The sequence below is a fragment of the Stegostoma tigrinum genome, chromosome 14, assembly GCF_030684315.1.
Source record: "Stegostoma tigrinum isolate sSteTig4 chromosome 14, sSteTig4.hap1, whole genome shotgun sequence".
NCBI lineage: Eukaryota > Metazoa > Chordata > Chondrichthyes > Orectolobiformes > Stegostomatidae > Stegostoma > Stegostoma tigrinum.
In genome coordinates this window covers 78,605,458-78,631,162 of record NC_081367.1, presented here as the reverse complement: position 1 = coordinate 78,631,162, position 25,705 = coordinate 78,605,458, and the positions used below count along the sequence as shown (strand labels likewise).

At 41.6% G+C, this 25,705-nt stretch overlaps 1 protein-coding gene across 9 annotated transcripts in view; it reads right to left on the bottom strand.

Annotated features, from left to right (window-relative positions):
• mecom (MDS1 and EVI1 complex locus) overlaps nt 1-25,705 on the bottom strand; it is a 992,273-nt gene that overhangs the window by 5,236 nt on the left and 961,332 nt on the right. For all 9 annotated transcript variants that reach the window (XM_059651242.1, XM_059651246.1, XM_059651243.1 and 6 more), the window contains 2 exons: nt 4,235-4,474; nt 3,303-3,498 (listed from right to left, as the gene is read on the bottom strand). In XM_059651242.1, the coding sequence (XP_059507225.1) occupies nt 3,303-3,498; nt 4,235-4,474 (436 nt within the window). The remainder of the gene's footprint in view (nt 1-3,302; nt 3,499-4,234; nt 4,475-25,705) is intronic.

Here is a 25,705-nt window from a genome sequence, read left to right as displayed (position 1 = left end):
CAGCGACAACACAGAGCTGTAAAGCACAGGAACAGGCACTTTGGTCCACCATTTCATGTCAAACATGATGCCAAATCAAACTAATCCCTTGTGCCTGCTTTTGGTCCACATCCCTCCATTCCTTGTATATTCATGTGCTTACCTAAACATCTTTTGAACACCTCTGTAATATCTGCCTCCACCACCATCCTGGCAGTTCATTCCAGACTCCTACCACTTTCTGTGTAATTATCTCCTTTGAACTTTTCCGCCTCTCTCCTTAAATGCATGCCCCCTACTATCTAAGATAATAAAATGTGAGGCTGGATGAACACAGCAGGCCAAGCAGCATCTCAGGAGCACAAAAGCTGACGTTTCGGGCCTAGACCCTTCATCAGAGAGGGGGATGGGGGGAGGGAACTGGAATAAATAGGGAGAGAGGGGGAGGCGGACCGAAGATGGAGAGTAAAGAAGATAGGTGGAGAGAGTGTAGGTGGGGAGGTAGGGAGGGGATAGGTCAGTCCAGGGAAGACGGACAGGTCAAGGAGGTGGGATGAGGTTAGTAGGTAGCTGGGGGTGCGGCTTGGGGTGGGAGGAAGGGATGGGTGAGAGGAAGAACCGGTTAGGGAGGCAGAGACAGGTTGGACTGGTTTTGGGATGCAGTGGGTGGGGGGGAAGAGCTGGGCTGGTTGTGTGGTGCAGTGGGGGGAGGGGATGAACTGGGCTGGTTTAGGGATGTAGTAGGGGAAGGGGAGATTTTGAAACTGGTGAAGTCCACATTGATACCATATGGCTGCAGGGTTCCCAGGCGGAATATGAGTTGCTGTTCCTGCAACCTTCGGGTGGCATCATTGTGGCAGTGCAGGAGGCCCATGATGGACATGTCATCAAGAGAATGGGAGTGGGAGTGGAAATGGTTTGCGACTGGGAGGTGCAGTTGTTTGTTGCGAACTGAGCAGAGGTGTTCTGCAAAGCGGTCCCCAAGCCTCCGCTTGGTTTCCGGAGGCTTGGGGACCGCTTTGCAGAACACCTCCGCTCAGTTCGCAACAAACAACTGCACCTCCCAGTCGCAAACCATTTCCACTCCTCCTCCCATTCTCTTGATGACATGTCCATCATGGGCCTCCTGCACTGCCACAATGATGCCACCCGAAGGTTGCAGGAACAGCAACTCATATTCCGCCTGGGAACCCTGCAGCCATATGGTATCAATGTGGACTTCACCAGTTTCAAAATCTCCCCTTCCCCTACTACATCCCTAAACCAGCCCAGTTCATCCCCTCCCCCCACTGCACCACACAACCAGCCCAGCTCTTCCCCCCCACCCACTGCATCCCAAAACCAGTCCAACCTGTCTCTGCCTCCCTAACCGGTTCTTCCTCTCACCCATCCCTTCCTCCCACCCCAAGCCGCACCCCCAGCTACCTACTAACCTCATCCCACCTCCTTGACCTGTCCGTCTTCCCTGGACTGACCTATCCCCTCCCTACCTCCCCACCTACACTCTCTCCACCTATCTTCTTTACTCTCCATCTTTGGTCCGCCTCCCCCTCTCTCCCTATTTATTCCCTCCCCCCATCCCCCTCTCTGATGAAGGGTCTAAGCCCGAAACGTCAGCTTTTGTGCTCCTGAGATGCTGCTTGGCCTGCTGTGTTCATCCAGCCTCACATTTTATTATCTTGGAATCTCCAGCATCTGCAGTTCCCATTATCCCCCCCCCCCCCTACTATCTCCCTGCTCTAATGTAGTGACCAGAACAGAACATATAACCCCAGTTCTGGCCTAACCAGTGTCTTACACAGTTCCAGCAATACATCCATACTTTTGCATTTGATACCTCATCCCATAAATGAAAACATGTTGCATTTACCACCTCCTCGAACTCTACTGCTTCCTCTAGGGACCTGTTGACATGCATTCCAAGGTTTCCTCACTTCTACCCCTCTCATTACCCTTCCATTCATTGTGTATCCCTTGCTTTAGTTGACCTCTCCAAATTCATAACCTCACAATTCTCTGAATTGAATCCAATGCTACTTTTCTGCCCATTCAACTCAATCATTGATATCTACCTGCTGTTGACAGCCAATTATTTCACTACTAATTAACTGGACAATCTTTCTCCACATATTTCTGAATCATGTTTACATTTAAGCTTAATCCATTAATATAAAGCACAAACAGTAATGGACCCAAAACTGAACTCAGTGAAACACTATGAAAACCACTTGCCATTCACAAAAATATCTACCAACCATTACCCTAAGTTTCCTGTTCCTGACCAATTCTGGATCCAAGTCACCACATTCCCCAGTATCCCACTGGCTTTATTTTTTCTGATCAGTCTTCCATGTGGGACCTTGTCAATTGCCTTTCTAAAATCTATTTAGACAATATCGACTGTATTACTCCCGTCAATCCTCCTTGTCACTTCACCAAGTTAGTAAAACACGACCCCTTAAAGCCATTGATGACTATTCTGTGTTTCTCCAAGTGATGGCTAATTCTCTCAATATTGTTTCCAGAAAATTGCCCACCCCTGAGGTCTGCCTCACAGCCTACAGCTGTATGGTCTATTTCTTGGACCCTTTTTGAATAATTTATAATATTCACAGACCTGTAATCCACCGGTATATCACCTGTATCTGGTAAGAATTTGAAAATGATCCTCAGGGCTTCCACTGTTTCCTCCCTGGCCTCCTTTAACAGCTTAAGATAAAATCCCCTGGTTCTGTGAGGCAGCAGTGCAACCACTGAGCATTCTGCTGCCCACAGATATTTGAACGGTTGAAATCCTAGTATTATTGCTCTACCATTTTTTCACTCAGAAATCTATTTACATATGTGCACCTCGAATTCTTATCAACTATTTTGGTGTATCTACAGTTGACAACTAGCAGTGTGACTGTTAACTTCCGGTATGAGCTCAACTCATTTAGCCTCATTTGATTGTTTCAGAGATAGTAGGAACTGCAGATGCTGGAGAACCTGAGATAACAAGGTGTACAGCCTCATTTGATGTTTCACTCAGTATATCATTACACCTCAGCACTGTGATTGAATCTTCAATCAATAATGCTATGCCCCTAACATTTTTGTTCCCTTCCTCATGCTGCCTGAAAACGTGATAACCAGGCATGTTAATCTGCCATCCTTGTCCCTCTTTAAGCTAGGTTCCCACTACATCCATGATAATTTAGGAACTCTATGAACCTCAGGCCTGGACTCATCTGAGGACTGCCACCTAACACATTTCAGTAAGCCTGCCATAGTGTTATCCATAACTTGTGCCACTGAAGATTAATTCACTTCTTGAGTCTTACCTGTGACTTGGATTTCCTGTATAAGGGCTGCTTTAGGTCTTCAGACAGGTGGGTAGTGCTGTATGTGGTCAGATCAGCCTCATTGAACTGATTGCCCTCAGCATTTCTTGTGTTGAGACTGTCTGTGAAATGTCGGATATGTTCTAGGGCGGAGAGACTACCCTTAGTTTGAAGTCTCAAATCCTCTTGCTTATAACTTGAAAAAAAAAAATTTGGTTGCTCAGTATTTAAACAAACAAAATTAAGTCCTAACAATTCAATCATGGTATTTCACATTTTCCACCATAAAGGATAGTGTTATCTGTTAAGAGATAGTGTTTAGAAGAAAAATATTTCTTCCCTTGGTATAATGTGGAAAATGCACACTCCTTCAGGACAATGAGAAATGAGCTAAATTCTTGTACACAATATTCAACTGCAGATCTGTTGCTGAAACAATAGAGTTCATATTAATCTAATACACTGGGTGAGGCCAACCTTCTTCTCACCTCATCAAATGCACTTTGGATCAAGTCAATTTCATGCTGAGGGCTAATGTTAATACTCTGCAACATCTGAAAATTATTTTCCCTTTGCAACCTGAAATTTTAAGAATGACCTGAAATAAGTTTCTCTGTCTCCATTATGTCATGCTTCACTATCATTGCAAACTTAGGGACCAATGAAAAAAAACTGGTGTTCTCCCTGGGCAGCAGGGAAATTAAAAGGCTATAAAATATTTAACTACGAGTCACCCTTATAACACAATTTATGCTTCTGATGGATGTAAGTTTTATGTAGAGATCTGCTTGTCTTTTCATGACTCCCCTGCTCCCCAGAGATATCTGATTAACTGCCAGGATATAACTACAAAGCCAATCTTCAGTCAAGGATGTGAAAGGATTAATTGGATTGCTAATGGACACCAAGTGTTTCTCGCAGAATGTACCAACCTGCTGGGAGATTCCTTGCTATTCTGCTCTGGTTTCCTCAGCTCATCATATTCAATTCCATCTTTTCCTCCATCCAGTTTAAAGGTAATTGTATCACTGACTGTCTTTTTCACCCTGTTACATCCTCCTTCTTCCTCTTCTTCCAGTTCCACATCTTCCTCTTCTTCATCATCATCCAGTTCATGAGTTTTCTGACTTGACACGGGGACTTTCTCCTCCTCACTGTGTCTTCCATTGATTCTGAGGGACGAAAATAAACAAGCTCGGAGTTATCTCTGGCCATAGGATTTAAAGCAAGAGTCTCAGCATTACTGCCACAAATAGATGATTGCATCCAGTCAAATAATTATCCAGAGAGGTTCAAAATGATAATTTTTCCTGGAATTTTTTTGTGAGGTGAAGCCTCCTTTAAAAAGGTTTTGCTTTTAGTCCTACTTATCAGTGTCACAGGCTTTCTTATCAACATATACAACCGATTTAATTAGGGACTATTTGCATACAAACATTAGTTGGCCATGTGTGCAGAGACATGTAATTTGCTGATGACACCTAGTGCTGAATTTAGGAAAGAATACAGGTAACTGCAGGAAGAAAAATGGTGTAGAGCTGAATGAACACAGCAGTTCCTACTATGTCTGCATGAAGAAACAGTTTGTGGAAGTATGTAAATAGGTGGCAAACACCATTTTTTGAGGAAAAAAAGAAACATGTATATGGATGGATCTGGACAGATACAGACACCTTTAATTGCAGAATTATAGATTTTAACAAAAGTAGGCAAGTGGGATACCAGGCTTTATCTGTCATGGTCTAAACACAAACAGACAGAATACTGTCAGAGATAAGGAACTGCAGATGTTGGCGAATCCGAGATAACAAGGTGTGGAGTTGGATGAACACAGCAGGTCAAGCAGCATCTTAGAAGCAGGAAAGCTGACGTTTCGGCCCTAGACCGTTCATCAGAAAATCATTTGTCCAGCTCCACACCTTGTTATCTTAGACAGAATACTGTGCGCAGTTTTAAATCTATATCTGTAAGTAGATATCAAAGCCATAAAGAATTACTGGGATGACATCAAAGTCAGAATCACTATAATGACAGAGATGCATAAAACCAAAGCTACTTTATTCGTGCAAAAATGGTTCATGTGAATGTACTGGAGTTTTGTAAAGGTTTTGGCAAAGTAATAAGTGAAAGATTAATAAAGATTAAGAGATGACATGAATTCAGGATTTTTGCACAAAATATAAAGGAGGAGATTGCTCAACTTTCTCCAATTTTTGGTTTTGTGAAAAGGATGACATCGCCTCAAGTGGCAATTGCAAACATCAGTCAAGGTATGTGATGCTATGGTGCCGGTTATATGATCATTTTTGAAATGCACTGATGGTGATAACAACTGGAATTGTGGATTGATTAAACCTTACAGAAAACAATGTTAGAGTTTCTAAAATGGATGATGATCAATGCTTGAACCGTGAATTGAATTTCACCCCATGACTGCATAACGTTCCTTTTCATGCAGTGAAAATTGAGATTCTTTACTCCCTTTTCAGCTAGAACTCAAAGAATCTCTTCTGTGGTCTTGGATAGTAATGGGTGGAGTACATAGCAGTTTCACATGGAAAGGGAAAGGAGCAATTACCAGGGGAAGATATTTAACTGGGGAAAAGGAAACTATGACGTTATCAGGCAGGAGTCGGGAAGTACAGGTTGGGAGCAATTGTTCCACAGAAAGGGCACAACAAACATAGAACATAGAACATAGAACATAGAACAGTACAGCACAGAACAGGCCCTTCAGCCCACAATGTTGTGCCGACCATTGATCCTCATGGATGCACCCTCAAATTTCTGTGACCATATGCATGTCCAGCAGTCTCTTAAATGACCCCAATGACCTTGCTTCCACAACTGCTGCTGGCAACGCATTCCATGCTCTCACAACTCTCTGCGTAAAGAACCTGCCTCTGACATCCCCTCTATACTTTCCACCAACCAGCTTAAAACTATGACCCCTCGTGCTAGCCATTTCTGCCCTGGGAAGGGCATGTGGAGACTCTTTAAGGAGCAGTTGTTGCGAGTGATGCATAAATTTGTTCCTCTGAGACAGGTAAGAAGGGGTAAGATTAAGGAGCCTTGGAATGACGGGAACAGAAACACGTCGTCAAAAAGAAAAAGGCAGCTTACGTAACGTGGAGAAGCAAAGGTCTAGCACGGCTTTAGAGGATTACAGGCTTGCTCGGAAGGAGCTCAAAAGTGGACTGAAGAGGGCCAGGAGGGGCCATGAAAAAGGCTTGGCAGGAAGGATTAGGGAGAACCCGAAGGCATTTTACTCATACGTGAGGAATAAGAGAATGATCAGTGAGAAGGTAGGGCTGATCAGGGATAGCGGAGGGAACTTGTGCGTGGAGTCTGAGCAGATAGCGGAAGCCCTAAATGAGTTTTTTGCTTCGGTTTTTACGAACAAAAAGGACTTGGTTGTGAATGAGAACTTTGAGCAGCAGGAAAACCGGCTTGAACAGATCGAGATTGAGGAAGTTGATGTGCTGGAAATTTTGGCAAACATTAAGATTGATAAGTCCCCAGGGCCAGACCAGATTTATCCGAGGTTGCTCTGGGAAGCGAGAAAGGAGTTGCTAAGCTGCTGGCGAAGATCTTTGCTTCCTCACTCTCCACGGGAGTCATACTGGAACATTGGAGGGAGTCAAATGTTGTTCCTCTTTTCAAGAAAGGGAATAGGAAAATCCCTGGAAATTACAGACCAGCCAGTCTGACTTCTGTGGTCAGCAAGGTTTTGGAAAGAATTCTGAGGAATAGCACTTATGACTATTTGGAAAAGCATAGAGTGATTAAAGGGAGTCGGCATGGCTTTGTGAGGGGCAGGTCATGCCTCACAAATCTTATTGAGTTCTTTGAGGAAGTCACGAGACAGGTTGACGAGGGTTGAGCAGTGGATTTGGTGTACATGGACTTAAGCAAGGCATTTGATAAGGTTCCCCATGGCAGGCTCATTCATAAGGTCAGGAGGTATGGGATACAGGGTGATTTGGATGTCTGGATTCAGAATTGGTTGGCTGACAGGAGGCAGAGAGTGGTTGTAGATGGTAAGTATTCTGCCTGGAGGTCAGTGCTGAGTGGTGTCCCACAGGCTCTGTTCTTGGGCCTCTGCTCTTTGTAATTTTTATAAATGACTTGGATGAGGAGGTTGAGGGGTGGGTTAGTATGTTTGCTGATAACACAAAGGTTGGAGGTGCCATTGATAGTATCGAGGGCTATTGCAGGCTTCAGTGAGACACTGACAGAATGCAGAGCTGGGCTGAGAAATGGCAGATGGAGTTTAGCCTGGATAAATGCGAAGTGATGCATTTTGGAAGGTTGAACTTAAATGCTGAATATAGGATTAAAGGCAGGATTCTCGGCAGTGTGAAGGAACAGCAAGATCTTGGTGTTCAAGTGCATAGTTCCCTCAAAGTTGCAACCCAAGTGGATAAGGTTGTTAAGAAAGCATATGGTGTTTTGGCTTTCAATAACAGGGGGATCGAGTTTAAGAGCCGCGAGGTTATGCTGCAGCTCTACAAAACCCTGGTGAGACCACACTTGGAATATTGTGTCCAGTTCTGGTCGCCCTATTATAGGAAGGATTTGGTGGCTTTGGAGAGGGTGCAAAGGAGGTTTACCAGGATGCTGCCTGGACTGGAGGGCTTGTCTTACGAAGAGAGGTTGACTGAGCTCGGACTTTTCTCTCTGGAGAGAAGGAGGAAAAGAGGTGACCTGATCGAGGTATACAAGGTAATGAGAGGCATGGATAGAATCGATAGCCAGAGACTTTTCCCCAAGGCAGGATTGACTGCCACAAGGGGTCATAGTTTTAAGGTGTTAGGAGGAAGGTATAGAGGAGATGTCAGAGGCAGGTTCTTCACCCAGAGAGTTGTGAACGCATGGAATACTTTGCCAGTGGTAGTCGTGGAAGCAGAGTCATTAGTGACATTTAAGTGGCCGCTGGACATGCATATGGACAGCAGTGAATTGAGGGGAATGTGGGTTAGGTTATTTTATTTTTGGATTAGAATTACTCCACGGCACAACATCGTCAGCTGAAAGGCCTGTACTATGCTGTACTTTTCTATGTTCTATGTTCTATGTTCAGATTTCTACCCCACTGTGAGTGTGTGATTTCTGCTGAAAGTCATTATTATGTACAAATCAGAATTGACTGGGGTTAAAGGGGAAAAATGAAACAATAATTTTATTGCAAAATTTGAAACAAAATCACTCATATTTTGGAGGCTTTGAAACGATTACAGTAAACTTTGTAAATACTACGTGCTGAGCTAACAGTCACAATAAGATGGCAGTTTCCAGCAGGTGCTTGACTTTCTTTTTGATGAAGCATCTGTTCGAGAAACAACTAATCTGTTTTTTTTTCTGTTTCCTGATGTTGACAATCCTGCTGTGTATTTTCAATATTTTTGCTGTTTCTAACAGCCCCATTACCTTCATATAATTTAAAGCAAATGATGAGCTCAATGGCATTGGAAAAAATAGTGTGAATATTAGCTTGCTGTGCTATTGTACAATGCGAGTTGCAAGAGAAATGAATGCTGCTTCAACAGAAGTCAATGATAGATCGATGATTTGATAATAAACAAGTAAAATTTTCAAATGAGAGTCATATTGGACTCAATGTGTTACTCTGTCTACAGGGTTGCTGAGTTTATCCAGCACTTTGTTTAGATTACAAGTTTACTACTTATTTATTTTCAGTTCTGAAGGATCACTGGACCCGAAACGTTAACTCTGCTTTCTCTCCACAGATGCTGCCAGCCCTGCTGAGCATTTCTAGCAATTTCTGATTTTGTGTCTGATTTCCACAAATCTTTGCTTTTTTGTTTACTACTGTTTTTTTCTCTAATAATTCAGGGATGAGCGTGTCGCTGTCTAGGCAGCATTTATTGCCCATCCCCTAATTGCCCAGAGGGCAGTTAAGAGTCAACAACATTACTGTGGGTCTGGAGTCACATATAGACCAGACCAGGTAAGGATGGCAGTTTCCTTCCCTAAAGGACATTAGTGAGCCAGATGGGTTTTTCCAAAAATTGACAATGGATTCATGGTCGTCATTAGACTCTTAATTCCAGACATTTATTGACTTCAAATTCCACCAACGGCTATGGTGGGTTTCAAATCTAGGTCCCCAGAACATGGGCTGGGTCTCTGGATTAACAGTCCAGCAATGGTACCACTAGGCCATCCTGCTTTTTACTTTGCATACTTAATTTATTTAACATAATTTTCACAACAAAATAAATTGACAAAAATATACACTGAAAGACAAATAATTGTGCCTGACCAACTGTGAATATATCTATCTTACTTCAGTTGGCTAGGTGGCTAGAATGCAGTCTGCAAATAAAACAAATTTATGGTCCAATTCCTGTTCGAGTTGAGGTGGATTTAGATCCTGCATTCTTGCCTACTCCAGTGGGATGGAAAGCAATGGCAATCAAGGGTTTGCCTTTGAGCACAGCTCCAATGACAGGACATGTATATTCATAGCCATGTGTTTCTCCAACAGATGAACAGCAGTTTGAAACTTCAGTTTCTATGCCAGTTAATCTGGCTACCATTACAATTATAGCACATTAGACGTTTTAGGAAACATATTCCATGTGTTTCTATTGTTTAATATGTTCCCTCTATCGTTTGGTTTCTGCCGATTTTGTTTTATCAAATAAACCAGTTCCCAACACATTTACTTACCATCTAAGTTATCTAGTCTGGTCTTTATCAGGCAAGAATGACACTTTTTCAGATATAATAAATAATATAAATAGAACAAAAAAACAGTTATCCTTCTGTTGCTGTGTAATCTTTCTTTAAAAGAATAGATAAAAATAGTCTACTATATGATTGCAATCATGTGTTTGGATTTTACTCAAGAAATCATTAGACTGAGTCTCACTTTAGAGAGTACAAAGGACCTAATATTCTTTGAGAATTCATGTTCCAGCTCAGTTTTCTTAAGATTCATTAAATCACACTAACTGTTACCAGGTGCTGGACATAACAACAGAGACAAATATTCACACTTTCACTTGTACACACATACACATAAAACTAATGCAGACATTCACACTGTGATGTATGGATATTAATTCAGGTATATGTGCATCTCCAAAAGTATGTGTAAAAAACTTTACATACTAAAGGTGCGCATTAGCATTCACGAACTCATATTAAGAAATGTACAAACATATTTGCCAATGTTCATGTAAGCTCAGACTTCTGCTGTTGAGGCACCTTTGTAAAACGGCCCCCACAATGTCAAGAGTTTTGCTCTGGAGGACGTACAAGTCAAATGGGGTTGGCCCCACTGAATCCAGAAACAGAGAACAGGTGATCCCAGGCATAGCCAAACACCAGGGCTGACTGGTTAGAAGGGTGAAACTTCATTCCAATAGTAAGAAAGGCTGTTAGAGTCTCTTGCCCTTATTCTTCACATGCTGTTATTACTCCCATACATCTCCATGCTACCTTCATGCCAATAGACAATAGGCATAGGTGCTGGAGTAGGCCATTCGGCCCTTCGAGCCAGCACCACCATTCATTATGATCATGGCTGATCATCCACAACCAGTATCCTGTTCCTGCCTTATCCCCATAACCCTTGATTCCACTATCTTTAGGAGCTCTATCCATCTCTTTCTTGAAACTATCCAGAGACTTGGCCTCCACTGCCTTCTGGGGCAGAGCATTTCATACATCCACCACTGTCTGGGTGAAGAAGTTTTTCCTCAACTCTGTTCTAAATGGCCTACCCCTTATTTTTAAACTGTGTCCTCTGGGTCTGGACTCACCCATCAGCGGAAACATGCTTCCTGCCTCCAGAGTGTCCAATCCCTTAATAATCTTATACGCCTCAATCAGATCCCCGCTCATCCTTCTAAACTCAAGAGTATACAAGCCCAGTCGCTCCAATCTTTCAATATATGATAGTCCCGCCATACGGGGAATTGACCTCGTGAACCTACCCTGCACTCCCTCAATAGCAAGAATGTCCTTCCTCAAATTTGGAGACCAAAACTGCACACAATACTCCAGGTGCAGTCTCACCAGGGCCCTGTACAGCTGCAGAAGGACCTCTTTGCTCCTATACTCAATTCCTCTTGTTATGAAGGTCAGCATGCTATTAGCTTTCTTCACTGCCTGATGTACCTGCATGCTTGCTTTCATTGACTGATGTACAAGAACACCTAGATCTCGTTGTGCTTCCACTTTACCTAACTTGACTCCATTGAGATAGTAATCTGCCTTCCCGTTGTTGCCACCAAAGTGTATAACCGCACATTTATCCACATTAAACTGCATCTGCCATGCATCCATCCACTCACCTAGCCTGTCCAAGTCACCCTGTCTTCTCCTAACATCCTCCTCACATTTCACACTGCCACCCAACTTTGTGTCATCAGCAAATTTGCCAAATCGCATCCTCTATCTAACCCATGTCCCTTTATAGTTCCCCTGCCAACTCAGGACTACCCATTTATCCAGCACGATTGGATTCCATGAGCCTTGTAGCCATATATCAAACCGGTCAGGCAAAAAAAAATGTAACTTTTTTTTAAAGGAACTGATATTTCAACCACCCTACATAATTAAAAGCAACTTGTGATAACTACCTAAAAGGTGTCACTACAACAAAACCACCAGCTTCCTTCAGTTGTCAAAACAGAATCCTCTAATGACAGATAATAAAATGTGAGGCTGGATGAACACAGCAGGGCCAGCAGCATCTCAGGAGCACAAAAGCTGACGTTTCGGGCCTAGACCCTTCATCAGAGAGGGGGATGGGGTGAGGGTTCTGGAATAAATAGGGAGAGAGGGGGAGGCGGACCGAAGATGGAGAGAAAAGAAGATAGGTGGAGAGGAGAGTATAGGTGGGGAGGTAGGGAGGGGATAGGTCAGTCCAGGGAAGACGGACAGGTCAAGGAGGTGGGATGAGGTTAGTAGGTAGGAGATGGAGGTGCGGCTTGGGGTGGGAGGAAGGGATGGGTGAGAGGAAGAACAGGTTAGGGAGGCAGAGACAGGTTGGACTGGTTTTGGGATGCAGTGGGTGGAGGGGAAGAGCTGGGCTGGTTGTGTGGTGCAGTGGGGGGAGGGGACGAACTGGGCTGGTTTTGGGATGTGGTGGGGGAAGGGGAGATTTTGAAGCTGGTGAAGCCCACATTGATACCATTGGGCTGCAGGGTTCCCAAGCGGAATATGAGTTGCTGTTCCTGCAACCTTCGGGTGGCATCATTGTAGCACTGTAGGAGGCCCATGATGGACATGTCATCTAAAGAATGGGAGGGGGAGTGGAAATGGTTTGCGACTGGGAGTTGCAGTTGTTTATTGCGAACCGAGTGGAGGTGTTCTGCAAAGCGGTCCCCAAGCCTCCGCTTGGTTTCCCCAATGTAGAGGAAGCCACACCGGGTACAGTGGATGCAGTATACCACATTGGCAGATGTGCAGGTGAACCTCTGCTTAATGTGGAAAGTCATCTTGGGGCCTGGGATAGGGGTGAGGGAGGAGGTGTGGAGGCAAGTGTAGTATTTCCTGCGGTTGCAGGGGAAGGTGCTGGGTGTGGTGGGGTTGGAGGGCAGTGTGGAGCGAACAAGGGAGTCATGGAGAGAGTGGTCTCTCCGGAAAGCAGACAGGGGTGGGGATGGAAAAATGTCTTGGGTGGTGGGGTCGGATTGTAGATGGCGGAAGTGTCGGAGGACGATGCGTTGTATCCGGAGGTTGGTGGGGTGGTGTGTGAGAACGAGGGGGATCTTCTTTGGGCGGTTGTGGCGGGGGCGGGGTGTGAGGGATGTCTTGCGGGAAATGCGGGAGACGCGGTCAAGGGCGTTCTCGACCACTGTGGTTATTATTCTTGGATTCTCCAGCATCTGCAGTTCCCCTTATCACTCACCCTCTAATGACAGAACCTCTTCGGAGACAACAAGGTATACAGCTGGATGAACACAGCAGGCCAAGGAGCATCAGAGGAGCAGGAAGGCTGACTTTTTGGGCCTAGACCCTTCTTCAGAAATCTGCTCCTACTCCTCTGATGCTGCTTAGCCTGCTGTGTTCATCCAGCTCTACTCCTTGTTATCTCAGATTCTCCAGCATCTGCAGTTCCTACTATCTCTGAAACCCTTTTTGGAGTCTGGGCTCACCGTCAAGCGTGATAATAAGTGAGAATTCTTTCAGGACTGAATGACATCTGAGCAGTTCTATGCAGGGAGAGTTTTAGCAGACAAAGGGGAATCAAAGTCAAACACCAGTAGTGGGAGGAGCAGAGACAATGGACCCAGAGATACTGGTGATGAGATGTCCAAAAGAGAGATGCCATGCAGAGGTTCAGCTGTCTCGAATATTGTTGCCTCTAATTTATTTCTGACTGTATGGATGGTTAAAGTTTTGTTCCCTTCCAAATTACTTTTTGCTTGACAATGCCACAGGTTAATTAAACAGAGTAGAACATGTGTGTCCATTGCTGTATTTCATATAGCCCTAAGAATTCATGTCCAGTGGACTCATTCTGGAATTTCACAATTATAATTCTTTTCCTTTAACAGATTTGGCATGACACCCTCAACTCTTTGATTGACTGAGAAACATTGAAGCAGATGTTAATGTTAGGACTGTGGTAAAGAAAAAAACATATTCTGGCAGAAATCAGACTCTTGACCTACTCCAAGTCTTGCCATCTCATCTGGAACTACATCATGATAATTCCTTGATCGAACCTTTCTGTCCCCCAGCAACTAGAACATTTTGATTAAACTATCTCTTCACTGTATAAATTCTGGGCATTATGTTCACAGATAAAACAACATGCATATAATTGTCCAGATCTCTCCATGCATTTACGCATATTTAACAGAAATCCTACAGCTTGATAGCCTCTTTCCCTATCAGGATTGGTTGGAATATTGATAGTGTTGAACATCACAAAAGCTGATTATGAACCTAGAAACATATTTACAATTAATACAGCACAATCCCATTTGGTCACAATCCTAGCAGTTTAGTGCACCTTTCTGCAACAGTTCCATCAAGCAATGTACTCAGACAAAGACACAAATACTAGTGCACTCCAAGACCCGTCATTATGCACATCTGCAAAAATGTAGAATTCGTGCATTCGGTGTCCTCGGCCTATGTGCTTTCTGCTGCATCAGTGAATGGGAAACAGTGATGAGTGGAAATTGCAGAATGGTAGCAATTAAAGAAAAACAATGATTCATTTCAATTTTTCTCTACAGTGTGTTGCAAAAATACATGGATTTCAATTTTGATGTTGACCCACCATAAAAACAATGGCAGATTGCAAGATAAATTATTTGAGTAATGCTCTCCTGAGACCAAAGTAGCACATGAAAGCTTGTTGTTACAGCTTCAATACATCCAAGTAATGTACAATAGTCTTTTAACAGCCTTCTTAACGCCACTGCAAACTTGGAGAGTGTTGTTGTCTATTTCGTGCCCACACATTGCACTGTGCTTTGAAATACTTACAAGGTTGATTGTAGTAGTGAACACGTTTTTCCTAATCTTTTCTGAGCACAAACTACTCCCCTTCATGCTGCCTTTGTCGCACCCACATGAGCAGTTAGTTCACAATTCTCACTTGGACAACGTTATCAATCTTTCTATCCTTGTTGAATTGTGTATGTCAAATGTATATTAATGGCTTGAAAGAATGGGCTGAAGATCAAACTCACATTTTATTTGAAAAAGCTCTAATGCTCTTTTAAAGAAAGTGAAAAGCACACAAATAATAAAATCTAAACAAAACAATATCAGTAGCAATATTTGAAGTGTCTTTATTTTATGGAGTGAATGTTAGGAGCAATGGGGAAATTCACTGACCATTTATACTTGAATTTAAATATACTTTCTCATGTTGGCCAACCCAAATAGCCCAGGGGGTATGGCTAGCAGAATGTGGTACAGCTTACAGAAATCACAGTGACATCAGCAGTTATCAGATGCCTCAATTCTCCAGGAAAAGCATTATTTGGTAAATCGTCTGAAACCACAAGGAGAAATGATTCACTGATTGCCATGCAAGGCGTGTTTTTTTGTCAGTCTCGAAACACCAATCCAATCGTGCATCTCCACAACATCAGTCTTTCTCTCCCAACCACAGAAACAATTACCATAATTGGTTTACAGATTAGGCTCAGTACAAAAGACAGGAAATGATGTTTTTGGAATAAAAATATAGATGATTTACCCATTTGTGAAGGCAAAGTTAAAGGAAAGCAACAGAATGAAGAAGATTAATCATGGGAGCTAATTCATGTGAATACTGAAACCAGGCATTCAGCCTAATGACCACTTCTCTGTGATATAAACCATGTGCAACATGCAGACACTGTGATGTGATTCGGCATGTTTGTTGATTTTATATATGGGTTAGAATTGTTTCCAAAAGCGTATTAATACCGACGACATTGTCCAAAACATGATAATTAAAGTGAGATGAAATCACCACTTAGATATTCACAGAGAACTATCAGCACATTTCTAATCTTATCAAACAATCATGTACATTTCTTTGAGATGAATTAGAAGACTAATAATTAAAGCTGAATTTTACTTACAGGACTATTGATTGTTCTATTAGGGGTTCTGCAGTACCAGCAGCTAATGGTAGCACCAAGTGCAATAGAATTTCTTCATTTTCAAATATTTTAAATGCTCTACTATTAATTTGAAGAGTCTGAAACTAAAACTACACTAAAAATGGTTGATGTTCAGCAATATTGAGTTGAAATTTTGATGTGGTTAGATAAACCATGATTTATTAAAAAGAAAGCATATGGATGATGATGGGATAGTGTAGGGGGATGGGCTTAGATTAGCTCATAGGCAGGCGCAACATCGAGGGCCGAAGGGCCTGTTCTGCGCTGCATTGTTCTATGTTCTATGAAACTACTTCTTGAGCCATGCAGAGAACTGTCGCACAGAGGTGGCAGGAACAGGAGCCTGATTCAGTAGATATCTGAAGCTGAGAGTATTTAGTGTTAGATACAAAAATTAATTCATTGTAAAATGCAGGGATTAACTTCTGCTAACATTTCTGAATATGCCAACTCTGGTAGATACTATTGTCTTGTTCAAATGTGAGTGTTGTTTTTAAAATAAGGGTACAGAAGCCATTTTAAGTAATTCAGATATTTGGAAGACATGCCATTCGATTTAAAACTAGATATCAGCTTATAGTTCTCCATGTCTAATTATTTTCCTCATGCAAATTCTCCCCGATACTGTAAATGACATTACCAGAGGATTAATGAGAATTATTTATGTTGGCCCTATCTTGTTATTTGAAAGACTGTAGGGGGAGGGGCTTAGATTAGTTCACAGGTTGGCGCAACATTGAGGGCCGAAGGGCCTATTCTGTGCTGTATTGTTCTATGTTCTATGAAGTTTTAAAGGATTGCAAAAAATTGATTTATTTCACATTTTTTGGAAATATGTAGAGTGTCTTCTTTTAAAAGGTTATTGCAAGTTCATTGTGGACAATGGAGAAATTTTTAAAACAAGGCTTTTTGTAAATCGTACGATGAATGATAGCACTGTGCTTTAAACAGCCCCAAGAGGCAAACTTCAATAATGATTAACGTGGAGAGGTTTTTGTTTCATGTGGCTCAGGTAGAGAAAAACCTGTTAAAACCATCTGAGTTGGAAAAAGAACTGTCTAAGAACAAGGTCCCCAGCTGATCTCTCCCATTTCTGAAAAGAAAACCCTCTTGTTGATTTTAGATGAAACCGATTTGTTCTTTTAAAAGTGCAATAAAAGAACATCTCAAGTTTATTTTTCGTGAGCAAGCTATGACTGTGTAGAGATTTAATCACACATGAACATCAGGGCAACAAATTCTAGAACATAATGCGCTTTATCCTATTTCCTTCAAGAATAATTCATTGGCCAAAGTAATTCTTTCCTCAGAAAACCAATCTGCACAGAGAAAGCATGTGTGTGCGTGTGTGTGTGCCACGTTTATCAATTAATGCACCTTCATTGAATAAGTTTAGTTTTGATAATAAACCCATGGGTGTTTGTTAGGGTAGATATATTTTGTTGTTTGAAATATGATGCAGATAACGAATTCAATTAGTAACCCTGGTAACTGGAAAATATTTGATGTTATAATCAACACATCAGTTCGTCTAGAACAATGATGCATTCTTCCAGCCTTGATCATAACAACATATGCAATGTATTTCTAATCTTAGGAAAGTGTAGTCCAATAATATTCCTTCTGTTTAACTGCTCTCCACAAGATATTTTTACAGTTATACAAATGCCCATCAAACAAGCAGAAATTACAAGCGAGAAAATGTATACCACCATATTAAAGAATGTGCATCTGTAGTCTGCAGTAAGCCCTGTGACAAAGCATGAACTATGGATCTATAATTTTAGGAATATCCCATCTCAAAAACCATTTGTTTTTGGTTTAGAAGTGAAAAAGTGCAATATATCTTCTTTCTTCATCTATTGTACTGCTCAAACCCTCGTGTTCCGAATGTATATCCTTCTCCCATTTTGCACAATTTCTCAATAAAAACCAAAAGAACTGCGGACGCCGTAAATCAGGAACAGAAACAAAGTTGCTGGAAAAGCTCAGCAGGTCTGGCAGCATCCGTGGAGGAGAAAAAAGGGTTAACGTTTCAGGTCTGGTGACCCTTTGAAAGGTCACCGGGCCTGAAACGTTAAGTCCTTTTTCTCCTCCAAGACGCTGCCAGACCTGCTGAGCTTTTCCAGCAACTTTGTTTTTGTTGCACTATTTCTCCTTAGGGTAAAAGCTGTAGGTTTTTAATGTTCTCCTGCTTGTACTAGTTTTTTTCCCAAGCTAGAGCATATGCACCTCTTTGGCATCTTTGGTGTTTTTCTTCTCTCTTCAATTATCCTCCATTGTGTTTCCTAGCTATCCATTATCTGCTGTATAATCAGACTGCAAAGGGCATCAGTGGAAGTCAGTGAGGTGGTATCTTTAACAATTAACAAAGATAGGAAGTCAGGGAAAGAAAAAAAATCCTCGTTATTTATTTTTGCATTAAGTCTGCTGAGAAAATTATTCCGTATTTAGTCTCTCCTTATCAATGTGTGACAATAACAAGATTTGGACAGACATGAAGGGGATATGATTGAGTATAGTTCAAACTGCCAGCTTGCAGGTCTGTCATAAACGATGTGGAACTGGCTCCACACCAAAAGAATAAGGCTAGATGATTAAGAAAACAAAATCGCTAATTACACTTTCAAATGCAGTAATTTGCAGAGGATAAAATATCCATCAAAAGCAGCTAAAAGTGCAGGAGTTAGAAAGGAAACATTGTGTGACCTCCTGACCTCGTCTTTCTTTACCAACTTCCTGCATCATTACATGTTGAGGCCAGATGTTGGCAAGAAAAATATCCCGATCACCAGAGAAATTTTAATGCGCACGTAATGTTAATTTAATCAAATTTCATCTCGCATATTTCTACTTTGATATTTTCTATCATTCCTGTTACCACTTATAAAGAGGGGAAAACTGAAGTGAACTTGGAAGATTTTTATCTCTGTAATCTCTGTGATTTTTTCAAAATGCTATGCAAAATTAATAAGAACAAAAAAAATTGCAAAAAAATGTGAGCACCTAATCTTAGATTTAAACGTGACTCTGGGGCTTAATGAAAATGAGCGAAAAATGTCTTCAAAAATTCCTTTCCAGAAAATTATTGGAAAACAATTTTGGAGAAAGCAAAAACAATTATCAGAGATAGTAGAAACTGCCGATGCTGGAGTCGGAGATAACACTGTGTGGAGCTGGAGGAGCACAGCAGGCCAGGCAGTATCATAGGAGCAGGAAATCTGATGTTTCTGGTCGGGACACTTCTTCAGAAAAAAAAGAATTTATCATTCAGAATGTGTGACTTAATAACTCACCTCTTCACGTCAATATCATATTTTCAAATATACTGAGTGGATACAGGGATCGAAGTTACAGAGTTACACCTAGGAGCTTGAAACAAATTAATTTGGAAAATTTACTCTGATCATTTCTCATTTCATTAAACCTTTAAATGAGAAGTAGAAGTTAGCATATGCATTCATATTCTGCCATCTCGTTACATTTTCAGAAAAATGAAATATTGGAGAAATGAACCTTGATTTCTCAGCTCAGGTAGAATTCACCACTATCTCTGGTTAAAGCCCTAGAATTTGAGGACATAATGTCAGCGACCACTTACAGTTGAGGGAAGATAGCATGTTTGAATGCTGTGTTTCAGTTACAGGTTAAACTGAGACATCTTCAGATGGGCATATAGATAGCTTTATGTGAAGAACCAACAGTAACTGGCTGCTGGGCTGATGAAAACTGATCCCTCAACTAACTTCACTAAAAATGTATAAAGTAGCAATCTACCTTGTTGCTGCTTATGGAAGTTTATTGTTTGTAAACTGACTGCTTCACTTGCCTACCAAACAACACTGCCAAACTTCAAAAGTAATATAAGGGTTTTAATGGGCTTCTGAAGGCAGCTCACTCCCATCCTCTCAAGGCAACAAGGAATGGGCAATAAATATTGACCAGCCAGTGATGCCACATCCCATGAATGAATAAAAAAATTCCTGAGCATGTGACAGATGCTATGCAAAAAAAATTAACTCTTTTCTCTCCACACTTCTTTTAGCCTGTGAACACAAAAAAATGGGAGGAGAGGTGAGAGTAATGGCCCCTGAGTTCAAGTGGTAAGCAACATTTGCGCCCTACCAGAGCCAGACAATAGTCATCTTTGAACGAGAAAAGGTCAAACCACACTCTACGACCTTCAAAGCACGGCCATCAGCCAATTCCTAACCATCAACATCGCCTGGGTCACCTTTGACCAGCAGTTTAACAAGACATCAGTGATCTGGATTCTAGGAAAGCGAACAATTTTTATTTTCTCACGTTTTCATGGCTGGTCAATTGTGAAAGCACTGGGATGGATTATCCTGCTGAATTTGTGATCTTCTTTATCAGTCGATGGTAGGTTGACAGTATACAGGCTGGAAGATGCCTGATGCATTACATTGAAAGGCGCTGATTTACAGCCATTAACAATGTGGTACAAACAGTATTTGTTTTGTGGGGGCTTTCCAAAAGAGATGCATCAATTTGTCAATGTCTCCTAATAACACTCAACTTGCTCAGGCAGACCTCTGGTTGGATTAGGTTGTGTAATTCAAGGAACATGCTGTGTGGCACAGGAGCGGCAATAACAGAATGTCAAACATGCCACCCAATGCCATAGGCAGCCTTTTCCTGCTCTTTTCGATCTTTAACTTTCAAGACCAGCGTGACTAGGATGTTGCATAGGGTTTACAAAGTTCTCAAAAAACTAGAATGGCCAAAGTAATGCTTCCCTTTGAACAAAAGCTGGATGTTTTGCATTATCATCTCTCCGGTAATCAAAGTGTAAAGTTGCTAAAACATACTATGTGTCACCATTTCAACATACAGTGCTTTCCAGTTTCCAATTTGCTGGTTTTATCAAAACCAAAAGAACTGTGAATACAGTATATCAGGAACAAAATGGAAGTTGCTAGAAAAACTTAGCAGGTCTGGAAGCATCTGTGAGGAAAAATCAGACTTAACGTTTTGGGTCCAGTGACCCTTCCTCAGAACTGATTTCTCTTTAAAAATGCTTCCAGCTGAGGATTTTCAGCAACTATTGGTTTAATTGCCCTGGTTAAATGACTTAATAGTGCTACAGGTTCACAGTCTTTATTCAGAATTTTTAGAGGTTGGGAATTTACTCAGTGATAATCCAAGACCATCACATTGCTTCACTGGGTGTATCAGAAACCATATTCATATGTGTGAAGCGCTTTCCTGTAAGTGTTCAGGTGTAATTATGGAGCAGTAAAACAGCAGCACTGGGAGAATATCTAATAAAAACCTCAGGAAGTGCCTAATGTGTAAATGCTAAACTGAATCAACATTCCCGGCCTCTGTTAGAAATTTACTGCCAACAAAACATTACATTTCTATGATTTTCCATTTTCCCACTAAGTTGCTCATGTATCAGAAACTGTTAGAAAGTTTGAGTTAGCAATAATGATACACAAAATGTTGATGAGAAAAGGATGTAAAAGACATTAAAGCTTGTAAGCCTTGTAAGAAGCCACAGGCACCATACACACAGTTTTGGAGTCTTTGGTTTTTGGGGTCAGGCTGTTGTTGGCTAAGCCAGCGCTTGTTGTCCATCCCTAATTGCCCTTGAAAAGATGTTGCTGAACTACCTGCTTGAATTGCCGCAGTTTACCGTTCGCTCATTGTCACTGGGTAAGAATCCTGGAATTCCCTCCCTAAGGGCATTGCGGGTCAACCCACAGCAGCAGGATTGCAGCAGTTCAAGAAGGCAGCTCACCACCACCTTCTCAAGGGACTACTAAGGATGAATAAGAAATGCTGGCTCAGCCAACGATGCCCACATCCACAAATGAATAAAAAAAGTAATTTGATTTATGTACATCCACAATGCTGCCCACATCTTCCAGGATTTTGACCCAGCTACAGGAAAGTAATGATGAGATAGAACCAAACCAGGGTATTGTGTGATTTGAAGGGGAACTTGTAGATATTGGCATTCTGGTTCATCTGTCCTTGTTCTTCAAGATGGTAAAGGCTGCAGGTTTGGAAGATCCAGGTGAAGGAGACTTGACAAGCTGTATCTTGTATAAATTAGACACTGCTGCCAATGTATGTTGATGGTGGAGGGAGTGAATGTTTAAGGTTGGGGACAGGGTGCCGCTGAAAGGGGTTTCTTTCTTTTCGATGATATCCAGCTTCTTAGAGCGACATTTATCCAGGCAAGTGGTGTGTATTCCATCACATTGCTGACATGTGCATTGTAGATAAGAAAGTGTGGAGCTGGATGAACACAGCAGGCCAAGCAACATCACAGGAGCACAAAAGCTGATGTTTCGGGCCTAGACCCTTCATCAGAGAGGCATTGTAGATTATGGGTGAGTTTTTGGAAGTCAGATACTCACTGCAAAACTCTCAATCTCTGACTTGTTCCTGTAGTCACATAATTTATAGTGAGTCAGCCATATCAAAATTGATCAGCTGGATTAATCTGGGTGAACTGAACATCAACAGCGAAATAAATCTTTCAAAGAGAACGTTTTACTGAAATGTCTTGCTCTTCTTCACAAGCATTCAGTAAACAGTAGATAGAAAGTAAAAGAAAGAAGTTAACAAAAACAGAAGTTGCTGGAAAAGCTCAGCAGGTCTGGCAGCATCTTTGAAGAGAAATCAGAGTTAATATTTTGGGTCTGGTGATCTTTCCTCAGAAAAGGAAGAAGTTTTATTTAATTAGCTGCTGTTCATCTCCTCAGGGCACCTCATGGCCAGCCCTTTCCTGCTCCTGTTGGTTCCAAGGAATTTCTTTGATGAACTTCAGTCCTGTTGTTCTTCAGAAATGTTTCTAGTTCTTCTTGAAACAAATTAACAAAGGATTAAATACTTTTGATGGCAATGTATTCCACGAATCATTCAGTGCAAAAACACACTGACCTACATATAGTTTGTTAAATTTGTATTCGTATTATCTTGCCTTGTGCTTAAATTAAATGCTTTGTTTCCATTGATATTATCAACATCTTTCAGAATTTTACAGACAAAACTTGGGTTCTTAGCCTTATTTTACTTTTAAGATTTTTACTTTAAGAAACAAAATGAATTCTTGGAAGAAGTGAGGAGTGGGGTGGGCAAAGCCAAAGGAAGGCAAAGGTTTGTGGGTTTGCCATGACTTTTTAGCAGTGGTGGAGAAGGATGAAGGGTAGGCCTCCCATTTAGAGCCAATTGAGCCTTTAAGTAGACAGTTAAGAGCCTTTCTTCATGCCGACAATGACATTTAACCAATGGTGTGTGGCCTTTTCTCTATGTTAGGAGATTACCTGGAAAATCTGGCAAGTCATTATGCATGTCTGACTGAGGAGTGTCTTAAGTACAAATAATACCTTACACCAACCTCACCAATACCCTCAGTCAGAGTTCATAGTTACATGCTATTAGCACTAATTTCTTTTAAAAGATGTTTGTGAAAGTAAATGATCTCATTTCTATTGGACAGACACCATTCTACATTGTTTATAAATAATGTAAAGAGGCGGCCCAATAAAATTCAGTCGAACTTCAGAACATAAGAACTAGGAGCAGGAGTAGGCCGTTTGGCCCTTCACGCCTGCTCCACCATTCAATAAGATCATGGCTGATTTCTTCGTGGACTCAGATCCACATAGTCGCACTCTCACCGTATCCCTTAATTCCTTTATTGTTCAAAAAAAAAATCAACCTTAGCTTTAAAAACGTTTACTGAAGTAGCGTCAACTACTTCACTGGGCAAGGAATTCCATAGATTAACAACCCACTGAGTGAAGAAGTTCCTTCTCAATTCAGTCCTAAATCTGCTCCCTCTAATCTTGAAGCAATGCCCTCTTGTCCTAGCTTCACCTGGCAGTGGAACATCCTCTCTACTTCTCTCTTATGTATTCCCTTCATAATTTTATTTGTTTCTATAAGATCCCCCCTCAATCTTCTGAATTCCAATGAATATAATCCCAATCTTCTCAGTTTCTCCTCAAAAGACAACCCCCTCAACTCTGGAATCAATCTAGTGAAACTCCTCTGCACCCCCTCCAGTGCCAGTACATCTTTCTCAAGTAAGGAGACTAAAACTGCACACAGTACTCCAGGTGTGGCCTCACCAGCACCTTGTACAGTTGCAACACAACCTCTCTGCTTTTAAACTCAATCTCATTAGCAATGAAGGGCAAAAGTCCATTTGCCTTCCTAATTACTTGTTGTCCCTGCAGACCAACCTTCTGTGATTCATGGACAAGGACACCCAGGTCCCTCTGCAGAGCAGCATGCTGCAACTTTTCACCATTCAAGTAATAATCCCTTTTATTATTACTCCTACCAAAATGTATGACTTCACATTTATTTACATTGTCTTCCATCTGCCAAACCTTTGCCCACTCACTCAATGTATCTATGTCCCTCTGCAAAGTTTCACAATCCTCTGCACACTTTGCTCTGCCACTCATCTTAGTGTCATCTGCAAACTTTGACACCCTACACGTTGTCCCCAACTCCAAATCATCTATTTAAATTTTAAATAATTGCGGTCCCAACACCGATTCCTGAGGCACACCCAAGTCACTGATTGCCAGCCAGAGTAGCACTCATTTATCCCCAATTTTTGCTTCTTCTTCGTCAACGAATCCTCTATCCATGCTAATACTTTACCCCTAATTCCATGCATCCTTATCTTATGCAGCAGCCTCTTGTGCGGCACCTTGTCAAAGACCTTTTGGAAATATAGGTACACCACATCCACTGGGTCCTCATTGTCCACCTTGCTCGTAATGTCTTCATAGAGTTCCAAAAGATTTGACAAGCATGACCTGCCTCTCATGAACTCATGCTGCATCTGGCCAATGGGATAATTTCTATCGAGATGCCTTGATATTTCTTCCTTGTCTACCTCCCTTTTTAAACAGTGGCGTCACATTTGCCGTTTTATAATCTGCTGGGACTGACCCAGAGCGAATTTTGGAAAATTACCACCAATGCACCTGCTATTTCTCTGACCATTTCTTTCAGTACCCTGGGATGCATTCCATCAGGGCTGGGAGACTAATCAATCCTTAGCTCCATTAGCTTGACCAACACTACCTCTTCCGTAATAATGATTGTTTCCAGGTCCTCACCTACCTTTGTCTCTTTGTCAATTACTGGCACGTTATTAGTGCCCTCCACTGTGAAGACCGACACAAAATACCTGTTCAATGTCTCGGCCATTTCATCATATCCCATAACTAAATTCCCCTTCTCATCCTCTAAAGGGGCAATGATTGTGTTAGCGACTCTTTTTCGTTTTACATATTTATATTTATATATATTTCAGTTGTCATTACCTCCCAGATCTCATACATGTGGAATTATCTTCTATTTCTGTGAATAAAATGTTCATTCACATGTAATTTTATTACGTACTTCACAAAATTCAAATAAATCATAGCAACTGGATACATGTTACTGTCTAATTTAGTTGCCACCTCAAGCAATTTCAAAGTATTTACAATAGACAATAGGTGCAGGAGTAGGCCATTTGGCCCTTCGAGCCAGCACCACCATTCATTATGATCATGGCTGATCATCTACAATCAGTTTCCTGTTCCTGCCTTATCCCCATAACCCTTGATTCCACTATCTTTAAGAGCTCTATCCATCTCTTTCTTGAAACTATCCAGAGACTTGGCCTCCACTGCCTTCTGGGGCAGAGCATTCCATATATCCACTACTCTCTGGGTGAAGACGTTTTTCCTCAGCTCTGTTCTAAATGGCCTACCCCTTATTTTTAAACTGCGTCCTCTGGTT